Source organism: Pristiophorus japonicus, chromosome 15, assembly GCF_044704955.1.
Source record: "Pristiophorus japonicus isolate sPriJap1 chromosome 15, sPriJap1.hap1, whole genome shotgun sequence".
Classification (NCBI taxonomy): Eukaryota; Metazoa; Chordata; class Chondrichthyes; family Pristiophoridae; genus Pristiophorus; species Pristiophorus japonicus.
In genome coordinates, this window is record NC_091991.1 from 164,022,075 (window position 1) to 164,034,321 (window position 12,247).

General features: G+C 43.0%; 1 protein-coding gene across 1 annotated transcript in view; it reads right to left on the bottom strand.

The window, feature by feature from the left end:
- LOC139281631 (uncharacterized) overlaps window positions 1–12,247 on the bottom strand; it is a 67,743-nt gene that overhangs the window by 32,485 nt on the left and 23,011 nt on the right. The window contains exons 11-15 of the mRNA XM_070901775.1: window positions 7,234–7,361; window positions 5,191–5,324; window positions 2,969–3,063; window positions 1,498–1,657; window positions 1,123–1,213 (exon numbers count right to left, since the gene is read on the bottom strand). Of these exons, the coding sequence (XP_070757876.1) occupies window positions 1,123–1,213; window positions 1,498–1,657; window positions 2,969–3,063; window positions 5,191–5,324; window positions 7,234–7,361 (608 nt within the window). The remainder of the gene's footprint in view (window positions 1–1,122; window positions 1,214–1,497; window positions 1,658–2,968; window positions 3,064–5,190; window positions 5,325–7,233; window positions 7,362–12,247) is intronic.

Here is a 12,247-nt window from a genome sequence, read left to right on the forward strand (position 1 = left end):
TGCACCGCCATTCAATGAGTTCATGGCTGAACATTCAACTTCAGTACCCCATTCCTGCTTTCTCGCCATACCCCTTGATCCCCCTAGCAGTAAGGACCTCATCTAACTCCTTTTTGAATATATTTAGTGAATTGGCCTCAACAACTTTCTGTGGTAGAGAATTCCACAGGTTCACCACTCTCTGGGTGAAGAAGTTCCTCCGCATCTCGGTCCTAAATGGCTTACCCCTTATCCTTAGACTGTGACCCCTGGTTCTGGACTTCCCCAACATTGGGAACATTCTTCCTGCATCTAACCTGTCTAACCCCGTCAGAATTTTATATGTTTCTATGAGGTCCCCTCTCATTCTTCTGAACTCCAGTGAATACAAGCCCAGTTGATCCAATCTTTCTTGATAGGTCAGTCCCGCCATCCCGGGAATCAGTCTGGTGAACCTTCGCTGCACTCCCTCAATAGCAAGAATGTCCTTCCTCAGGTTAGGAGACCAAAACTGTACACAATACTCCAGGTGTGGCCTCACCAATGCCCTGTACAACTGTAGCAACACCTCCCTGCCCCTGTACTCAAATCCCCTTGCTATGAAGGCCAACATGCCATTTGCTTTCTTAACCGCCTGCTGCACCTGAATGCCAACCTTCAATGACTGATGTACCATGACACCCAGGTCTCTTTGCACCTCCCCTTTTCCTAATCTGTCACCATTCAGATAATAGTCTGTCTCTCTGTTTTTACCACCAAAGTGGATAACCTCACATTTATCCACATTATACTTCATCTGCCATGCATTTGCCCACTCACCTAACCTATCCAAGTCGCTCTGCAGCCTCACAGCATCCTCCTCGCAGCTCACACTGCCACCCAACTTAGTGTCATCCGCAAATTTGGAGATACTACATTTAATCCCCTCATCTAAATCATTAATGTACAGTGTAAACAGCTGGGGCCCCAGCACAGAACCTTGCGGTACCCCACTAGTCACTGCCTGCCATTCTGAAAAGTACCCATTTACTCCTACTCTTTGCTTCCTGTTGACCAAGTTTTTGTATTAAATGATATACTAAAACTCTGCTAGATATCATCTGTGTATGAGAGATGTAAGGGGTTAGGAGCCACTAAAAACACATTGACAGAGGTGGTTGTTTCTCAGACGCAATGCACAAAATAAGCTTTCCCATAAATTCGTACCTGTTTTTGTCTGCACAAAATATTCTCTCTATTTGAAATGTAAGAGAAAAAGTATTAATGAGATATGCATACTTATGACATGAAAATAAACTGGAAAGATCAAGGCACAAAAATCTGAAATGTACTAAGTTAGAAATTATGATTGGATTATTTATTAAGTGGATCTAAGCAAAAAAAAAAGCTAATAAAACATTGTCCAAAGAAAATTAGGCTGTAAATATTCAAACACTACCATGGATAGATGTTCAGTTGGATTATAATGAATTCATTTTGAACATTTGTGCACAGTACTTGTATTTTTTAAGCACATACCTATTGTAGGATCTGGAATTCCTCCAGTCAACCCCAATTTCCTGACTTCAGATTCGAAGTGCGAGTTCACCCAAACCCTTACTACAGTTTCATTGACTGCGCTTTGAAGAGCTTGAAGGTTATATCCAAGCAAATCGATCAGATTCTGGGCACTCAAGTTCTGAAACAGAAAAAACACTTGATGAATGAACATGTGTTAGCTTTCATACCTCATCAGAACTGAGCCCTTTATTAATCAGTCTTGCGTAATAGGATAAACCCTGAGAACATAAAACCAAGGTGTGAGATTGGGATATTTTGAACTCGTCATATTACCCAGCAGTCCAACTCATGGTTTCCATACTTGCCTTCCAACAATTGGATTCAAATGAATAAAATTAATGTTGCCTTGATAAAAACAATAAAGATAATAGGGAATTTTAATATGACTTTGGTCTCTTTATATACCTGCCACACTGCATTTAATAGTAGTCTGTAATAGGGATTTGCATTGCCAACTGAACCACTTTCCCAAAATGCCACTGCGCTAGAAATTCATCTCGGGCAGTGGTGCACAACGGGTGGTATTGGTTCAGCCGACTGTTATACACAGCGTCTGATATTCAGTTCCACTGCAGTAAATGCAACTGATTATCTAATCCAAAACAGCCTGTTTACGCCACCATGCCAATTACTATAATATATGGCTTTTCAAGTCACCAGTTTCAAATACCACTTTTACATCTTCCAGTGCAACTCCAAACTTGTGTTCTACAAAATTTTCTTAATGTGATTTTTTGGGGCTTCTTCCAGAAAACTTATAGCTACTCCCAACTGGAAATATACAAACATGAAACAGACAGAATGAGGGTGATATTAACCTACCCGCCTAGCAGAAACCAATCGGGTCGGCAATTAAAATGCCTCAAGTTACTTTTCTGCTCTGGAGTTGCCAGGATCCTGTCATCTGCGATTTTAACCTGCTCTCTTGGACAGGCGGCAAGGACATCTACGCAAAGCCTACACAGTCCTTCTTGGCATTTGCATGTCAGTTCCTGATGTCATTGGGACCCGACTGCTTTTTAAACTCAGGCCCGAGGGGAGAAGCCACTGTGGCTTTCCTGCCAAGCCAACCAGGGGCAAAAGAGGATCACCTGCAGAAGAAGCTGAAAAAGGTGTTTTTCTTTCTTCTGGGTCCAACAAGGGAAGTTTAGTCCTCCCTGCCCCAGATTCCCCACCCACTTTCCAGACCAGAAACTCAATCCCACTACCTACCCATGTCAACTATTTTTCACCATTTCTCACTGAATGAGGGAAATGAGTGGTTTAAATCAGACAGGCTTCATTCTGATGTTAGCAGTCAGGAAATTAACTCACGAGCATCATTTCCTGCAAGAAACTCGCTGGTAGTTAAAATCCTTGCCAAAGAAAAAGTGCAACTCCCGCAATATGATCCAAATCAGAGTAGTACCATGATAATGAGACTGCATACCTTTACTTCTTGTGGATTCAGGCTTGTGAAAGTTGCAAAATCCATGTTTACTTCATTATTGGCAAGAGTTATAAGATCATCCAGTGGGATACCACCTTAAATAAAAGAGAGACGCAATTCAACATTAGCAAACTGTATACATGAACTTTAGAAACTAATTAAATATTTTAGTTAACAATGTAATTTTACATTCATTGTACAGCTTTCCAATTACATTTACCACCATGGGAGAGGGCAGGAATTTGTGCCATAATGAATTGATTTATGCCTTGAAGATTTGAGAGACATTAACAACCATAATGAGGGAGTCATTGGACACTAGCGAGCTACCAATAGATTGGAAAGGCTTATGTAGTGCCTATAGTCAAAAAGGGTGATAAAACTCATACAGCCCATTAGTTTTACTTCATTTCTGAGTAAAGAAAAATGGCATCAATTATCAGGAGTGAGTGTGTGGATCATCTGTACAGTTGTAATCTAGGAAACAGCATCCAGCACTGCTTCAGTGGGGAAGATCCTGCCTGACCAATCTCTGACTTCTTTGAGGAAGTGACACCCCAAGTGGATGGTGAAAAACCCTACGGTTCATTGTATCTACATTTTCAAAATCTTCATTACTGCCTCTAATTGCTCTTTCAGTGCATAAATTCGAAGCATAAATCTTGGGAACGGATACGAAATTTGCCGAAGGCTAAAAATCAACTGGTACTTGTTAGAGCAGCTATTTCGGAGAGCGGGGGAGGGAAATACCAACCCTTGGCTCAGTGTTGGGACCACTACTGTTTCTAATTTCTATCAATAACTTGGATTTTGAAACTCAGTATTAATTAGGCAAATTTTCTGGTGATACCAAACTCGGAGAGGCAGCGCAAAAATTACAGGACGAGTTGGATAAAACTGTCTGGAATTTCCATGGGCATTCTCCCGATCTTCTGGTGTCATTTCAGCAGAATATCGGTTTAAACTGGAGAAATGGCATTCTGCCAATCTTCCGGCGAGGTTCTGGGTGGCAAGTTGAAAATCTACTGCATCGCATGATCAACATATTGAATGAACTTTCAGTTATGCTAGAGCCGAAATGCCTGGAGTCACTGAAAGAACAATTAGAGGCAGTAATGAAGAAACTGTTATTTCTCTCAATCCAGTTGGAGCTTAAAGAGAATACCCTTCCAGAATTCTAGTGGGGGGTGGGAGAGAAGAGAGAAGACAGAGAAAAGACAGAGGGGGCGAGGTAAAGTGTGGAGATGTGCCTACCCACAATCTTTGCCGTTGACCCTGCCAAAGTTTGTGGAGTCAGGTGAAGCATGTTTCCCATTGAAATGGCACTTGCCTGCGTCACAAGGGGTACATCTATGGTGCCACCCAAAGAAGCCAGAATGTGTGGCCTGCTGGGGAGCATCTGGAGCCACCTCTCCCTATCCCACCCCCCGAAATATCTATGAATGCCCCCAACAAGCCTCCTTCCCCTCCCCCTCTTTGCACGAAGCCAGATTGAAGTTTTTTTTTTTAAACTCCAGGTTCTCTGCAGGGTTCAACAATACCACTTTTGATTCCCACTTGCACCGTTCGGAGACATGATGAGTCTGGTCTCACCACGCATACAGACAGCCAATTCTGCTCCATTGACTGAGATGCCAGGGAAGAGGAAACTCTTCAATTTAGAGTCCCTGGCCCCGCCCCCTTTTACGCCACTGGTATCTTGCCCTTCCAGTGGACTGCAGTTGAAGCTGTGGCAGGAGTATGCAGAAAAGCCTCAGATTTTCAAGGCTAATAAAAGGATCTGACTAAATCAAAATAATGAAGTTAATGTCAATGCTCACAGGCAAAATTGATGACATTTGAACTGGTGATGTGGCATTGAAAATGGAAGTAGTCATTACCAAAAAAGATTAAATAAAAAACAAAAAATTGTTCAATATGTGCTTAAAATGGTTTGATAAAATTAGCAGAATTTAGATGAGCTTTTTTTTAAAAACCTGTAACTGCTGTATACAATCAAAATAATCCAATGCAAAAGCCCAGAAAACAGTTGCCAATGTATTCATAAGGCATTATGTCGTCTATTTTAATGCTAGCATTTACTTCATATGAGTTAACCCCTCTGGTAAAATATTGGACAAAGAAATTCATTTAGCATTCTAAACTCATTTAGCATTCACCAGATGATGTCAATGGTCTTTTCTAGGCTTAAATGTGACTGACACACGCATCTTCTCACTTACCTAGATACGGCCTTATTAGATGAAAATAGGGGATTGGGTTACTTTGCTGAGATTCAAGTGCTGACAATGCTTGGCTGTAAAGAAGGTTTTTCTTTGACTGTGTACACATAGATAGATCCAGAGCACCTGCATCCCTATGAGAGAAAGTTTACAGCATTCAACTTCATTCCAGGCTCACATTTTTAAGGCAAATTCCACATTTCAATCCAAATGCAACAAGGTACTGGTTCCGAAGTAATGTGTGGGACAATGACAGATTAGATAGATTCACCACCATTTGCATCACCCTATTTGATACAGGCAGAATAGACAGGCAGATTGTCACAGGAGACTAGAAAAAATACATTTGTTTTCCAGAAATGTGAGAGCGCATTACACTTGTATTTAAAAAAAAACAGAATTAAATTGAGGGACACTACTCATTCGCTGTTTCATTTCTTTAAAATGCTCACCACTGATCGTTCAACTTAAAAAAAAATGCATTTCTATGAGTTATTTTGGCTTATATTGGATGTGGCAAGGATTCCATTTTAAAGCAGATTGGACTTTGCAAAGTGTTAACTGAGCAACTGGCATACTGAGCAACTAAAATTGTCAACTTTGGATACAACTCGCCTCTTCTGGCAATTGCTTGGTGATATTTGGAGAACTCAAGTCACACCAGAGCTCTCTTGAAAGCAAGCTTCCCACTGCTAGCAAATGGGCGCTATTTCAGATTAGTTATACTGCTCAGGGCTCTGGTTTCAACAAGTCATCCCAGGTTAAAACTTGGACTAAAGTACTGCACATTACATTACATTACAATAGGTGAATTTTACACAGTACATTGATTAAAATACAAGTCCATGGCTGGATTTGACAGATTGAATGTTTGCTTGATGACAGTTTGTGAAATGAAAATGTTTCCATTAAAAATGATTGATACAACAGCAACTGCCTTCACATGGTTCCACTCCTAACACAGCCAGCACGTGTCCTGATATCGCTTCATCATCCATGCCTGCATAGTCACTTCTGGTGGACACACGCCCCCCCAAGGTTCTATCCTTGGCCCGTTCCCCTTCCTCATCTATAGCATGGCAACATTATCCAAGCATGAGGCCAGGTTCCACATGTATGGTGAAGGCACCTCTTCATCACCATGTTCAAATTCACATCTGTCACTATACTACCCAACTTCCTGTCGGACTTTAAGTCATGGATGAACAACAATTTTCTGCAACCAAACATTGGTGATACTGAAGACACCATGCTCTGCTCCCATCATGAACTTCATACGTTAACCCTGATTCAAGGTCCATCTTGGATGCTTACTCAGGCTCAGACTAACAAAGGGTAATCCTGATGTACTGTTGGATCTTGAGCTTGAGATTTAAAATTCACATCCATTCCATCACCATTGCACCAACTTTTACCTGAAAAATACCAGCCACGTCCATCTCTACATCACTCCTACCATCACTGAAATATTCATCCGTGCTTTCCTCACCTCAAGAATTGACTTTTTCAACAGTGCCCTCATTGGTTTCCCAAGCACCACCCTACACATGCCCCAACCCCCAACTCATCCAAAACTCTGCCCCCACATCTTTCCCCACACTAATTAATTTTCATCCAGCATCCCCATCCTTGTTGCACAAGTTTAAAAAGTCTCAACCTCATCTACAAAATCCGTCATGGCCTCATAACCTCTAAACCCCTTCTAATCCTACATCCTGGTTCATATTTTTAATTCTTCTGACTCTGGTCAATTGTGAAATCCTTCTCTTCCCTCTATTTCACAATCAGTGTCAGAACTTTGAACTACCTTGTTCCCACAGTGTTCTCTCCCTAAACCTCTCCACCTTACCACATCTCTTGTTACTTTCAAGAGCTTCCTGAAAACCTAGTATCTTGATCGAGCCCTCTAGTCACCTCCTTACTTCTGCTAAGGTCTGAACCCTAATTGTAAAGAGTCTTGGAACATTTTCTACATTAAAAGGTGCAATATAAATGGAAGTAGTTGTTGCCAGCAAGCTAGTATTGGAAAGATTCAACACTTACGTGAAGTTTGAAATTGTCATCAATTGGCTTTCATTCAGAATGCACAAGTTTGCCCCACCAATAGCTTTCAAGGAAACTGCATTTAGATTTCCATCTAACTGGAGATATCTTGCAATGATGGATTTGACCTGCAGAAAGAGATTAGAAGAACCATTCACAAGTCCTTGTTACATAGAAGGACATTGTATAAAATATCTTTTTTCTTGATTGCTTACTTTTCCCAAATGTATGCCTGAAAAATATTTCAATAAAATTCGTAAAATTGCATTGACCTCAATGGAAATAGAAATTGGGAGCGATATAAATCAGATTTTACAAAGTCAAGATCTATCTAATTTTATTTAAATTCTACATACTGGCCGATAAATTAGATCTTGATCGCTTAGATTTGGCTGGATTGAAGTCCAGGCCCAGAGGTGAAAGGCTAATAAGAACAAAAGATAATAAGGTAAGAAATAGGAGCAGGAGTAAGGAGACTGCTCCGCCTTGCCTGAACTTCCAAATCAACTCCACTTTCCCACCCTATTCCCATATCCCTTGATTCCCAGTGTCCAAAAATCTATGAATCTCAGTCCTGAATATGCTCAATGACTAAGTATCCACAGCCTTCTAGGGTAGAGAATTCCAAAGAATGACAACCAGAGTGAAGAAATTTCTCCTCATCTCAGTCCTAAATGTCCGACCTCTTATCCTGAGATTATGACGCTAGCTGGGGAGACAGCCTCTCATCATCTACCCTATCAAGCCCTCTAAGAATTTTAGACATTTCAATGAGATGATATTCCCATCCAACACCATTGTGTCAGCACCATGTACATACGTGCTCAGGGGATACAAGTTTACAAGTTCTCTAAGAATTTTATACCTTTCAATTCGATCACTTCTCATTCTTCTAAACTCCAGAGAATATAGGCCCATTCTACTCAATCTCTCCTCATAGGAAAGCCTGCTCATCCAAGGAATCAATCTAATGAACCTTTATTGCACCCCCTCTAAGGCAAGTATATCCTTCCTTAGGTAAGGAGACCAAAACTGTACATAGTACTCCAGGTGTGGTCTTCCCAAACCCATATATAATTGCTGCAAGACTTCCTTACTCTGAAAGGGCCCAAATTTCCCTAACCTCTTTTTCAGATGCCCTCACTCGAGCTGCGCCACTTTTGCCCGCCTCCAAGCGCGCCAAAAATAGATCTCCATACTTTGGCCGCTCCCCAGCCTCTCCTCCGTCGTGGCGCAACATGGCCCAATGGATTGGGGGCAGAGCCAGCTCCCGGCACTGAAAACAGTGCCAGGACCTCTGCACATGCGCGCTAGAGTTTCTGCAAACACACGCTTCAGGCTGTGTGGGAGGGGCCGAAGCATGCCGTCCCTAGCCCTGGCCGAATTGGCTCCCTCATCGGCGGCCAGCTGCGTTCCCTAAAGTAGGACTTCTATTTTTTATTTGTTATTTATTGATTGCTTATTACTTTGGTCTTGGTGCTTTAGGGGCAGGGTTCCTTCTATTTTATTTGTTAATGAATTGCTTATTACTTTTTGTGCTTTGTTTGCTGCTTGGTGGTGCTTTAAATGTAGTTACTTACACCGATTCCTTAACTGTAAGTAAGGTCTTTCTGTGTGGACAAAAGTGGGCACATACGCTGCCCTAAGTTAGTTGAGTACAGCTTTTTTCTGGCCAAATTGGCATAAATGGTGTAAGTGGCTGGGAACGCCCCCTTTTGAAAAAAAAACGGACCTAAAAAAAGCTAACTAACTCACTTACACTGGCTCAAATTAAATGGCCATATTTGCAACTAAAAAGATACACCAGAAAAATCAAGTTACACCAAAAAAAACTCATGGGGAAATTTGGGCCCATACTCCCACCCCTTGCAATAAAGGCTAACATACCATTTGCCTTCCAAATTGCTTGCTGTACCTGCATGTTAACTTTGTGATTTGTGTACCATGACCCCCAAATCCTTCTGAATATCAATATTTACTAGTCTCTCACCTTTTAAAAATATTCTGCTTTTCCATTCTTCCTACCAAAGTGGATAATTTAATGCTTCCCCATATATGACATCTGCCACCTTTTAGCCCAATCACTTAACCTGTCTATATCTCTATGCAGCCCCTTTGCATCCTCTCCAGCTTACTTTCCCACCTAGCTTTATATCATCAGAAAACTTGGATATATTACACTTGGTCCCCTAATCTAAATCATTGATATAGATTATAAATAGCTGAGGCCCAAGCACTGATCCTTGTGGCATTCCACTAGTTGCACCCTGCCATGTCAAAAATGACCCATTGATTCCTACTCTGTTTTCTGTCGTTTAACAAATTCTCAATCCATGCCAATATATTACCTCCAATCCCATGAGCTCTAATCTTGTGCAACAACATAATGGGCCCAAGTTTCCACAAGAAAAAAAACGGGCGCCCCTCCGACCTGGGCGCCCGTTTTTCGCGCCTAAAACGGCGCCTAAAAAAATCCTCGGTATTCTCCACCTATTTACAGGTCCTCTGGCCCTCGGCGCAGCCAGCAAGAGCTGTGGGGGGGGCGGAGCCAGGTCCCTGCGCTGAAAACAGTGCCGGGACCTCTGCACATGCGCGCTACAGTCGGCACGCAAGTGCAGTAGCTCCAGGCGCCGAACTGTGTGGGAGGGACCCGAAGCACGCAGCCCCTAGCCCTGGCTGAATGGCCTCACTGGGGCTGCGTGAATAAGGCTCCTCCCACGGCTAGCTCCTGCTCCCCGCCCCCGACAACCACCCCGCCCCCCCCCGCCTACCCGACCCCCGCTCCCCACCCCCCCCCCCGCCGACCAGACCCGACCAGACACCCGCTCCCCGCCCCCCCCCACCCGCCGACCAGACCCGACACCCGCCCCCCCCGCCACCCGCTCCCCCCTCCCCGCCGACCAGACCCGACACCCGCTCCCCCCCCACCCCCGCCGACCATACCCGACCCGACACCCGCTCCCCCTCCGACCAGACCCGACCCGACACCCGCTCTCTCCCCCCCCACCCCCGCCAACCAGACCCGACACCCGCTCCCCCCCCTCTCTCTCTCTATCTCCCTCCCCCTCCCTCCCCTCTCCCTCTCCCTCTCCCTCTCCCTCTCCCTCTCCCTCTCCCTCTCTCTCTCTCTCTCTCTCTCTCCCGCTCAGCGACACGAACGGCTTTCTCCGCCCCCCCCCACCTCCCCTCCCGCTCAGCGACACGAACGGCTTTCTCCGCCCCCCCCACCTCCCCTCCCGCTCAGCGGCACAAACGGCTGCAGAATTCTCCCTGGCTGAAGCACTTTCACACAGGTAGGAAGATGGTTTATTTAATCTTTTCTTGGCTTATAAATGTTTATTCAGGTTGGATTTATTTATATAATATTTGTAGAAGTATAAATAAGGATTTATTGTCGAATTTAATGAGTTCCCTCCCCCCGCCCCCTCGTTCTGGACGCCTAATTTGTAACCTGCGCCTGATTTTTTAATGTGTAGAACAGGTTTTTTCAGTTCTACAAAAATCTTCACTGGCCCCTTCTACTTTAGTTTGGAGTACATTTTCACTGTGGAAACTTTCAAATCAGGCGTCAGTGGCCGGACACGCCCCCTTTTGAAGAAAAAATTCTGTTTTAAAGTAGAACTGTTCTACCTGACTAGAACTGCAGAAAAAAAAATGTGAAGAATTGCGATTTCTAAAATAGTCCGTTCTCCACCAGTTGCTCCTAAAAATCAGGCGCGAATCATGTGGAAACTTGGGCCCCTTATGTGGCACCATATACAATGACTTCTGAAAATCCAAATATATTACATACATTGCCCCCCCCCCCTTATCTACCCCTGCTAGATACACCCTGAAAAACTCAATCTATAGATTTGTCAAACATCATTTCCGCATTGACTAATATGATTAGGCAAAGTGCTCTGTTACCACGTCCCTAATAATGAATTCCAGCATTTTCCCTACTACTGATGTCGGGCAAACTGGCCTATAAGTTGAAGAGAGTTAAGCAGAATCTTTTTCACCCAGAGGGTGGTGCGGATCTGGAACACACTGCCAGAAAGGGTGGTAAAGGCAGAAACCCTAATAGCATTTAAAAAGTACTTGAACATGCACTTAAAGTGCCGTAAGCTACAAGGCTACGGACCAAGAGCTGGAAAGTGGGATTAGACTGGATAGCTATTTCGGCCAGCACAGATACGCTGGGTCAAATGGCCTCCTTCTGTGCCGTAAATTTCTATGATTGTATGATTCCGTTTACTCTCTCCCTCCTTTCCTGAACAGCTGGGTTACATTTGTTACCTTCTAATCCATGGGGACCGTTCTAGAATCTAGGGTATTCTGGAAGATCAAAACCAGTGCATCCACTATCTCTGCAGCTATCTCTTTTAAAGCCCTAGGATGTAGGCCATCAGGTCCAGGGTATTTGTGGCTGTTTAGTCCCATTAATTACTTCAGTACTTTTTCCTTTACCAATATTAATTATTTTAAGCTCTTTACTCTCTTTAGTCCCTTGGTTTCCCACTATTTCCAGTATATTCTTTGTGTCTTCTACTGTGAAGTCAAATACAAAATGTTTATTTAATGTCTCTGCCATTTCCTTAGTCCCCATTATAATTTCTCCTGCCTTTGCCTTCAAGGTATCCATGTTTACTTTTGTTAACCTCTTTCTTTTTACAAAGCTCTTACAATCTGTTTTTATATTTCTGGCTACTTTACTCTCATATTCTATTTTTTCCCTCTATCAATTTCTTGGTCATCCTTTGCTGATTTTTAAAACCCTCCCAATTCTCAGGCCTGTTATTCTTTTTGGCAACATTTGGCCTCTCCTTTTAATCTAATACTATATTTAAATTCTCTAGTTAGCCATGGTTATATCACTTTTACAATGGACTTTTTAATTCCTTGAATGAATATATATTAATTGAGAATTATGAATTATTTCTTTAAATAATGTCGGGAACGGTAACATCATCATCATCATCATAGTGGTTATGTTACTGGACTAGTAATCCAGAGGCCTGGACTAATGATC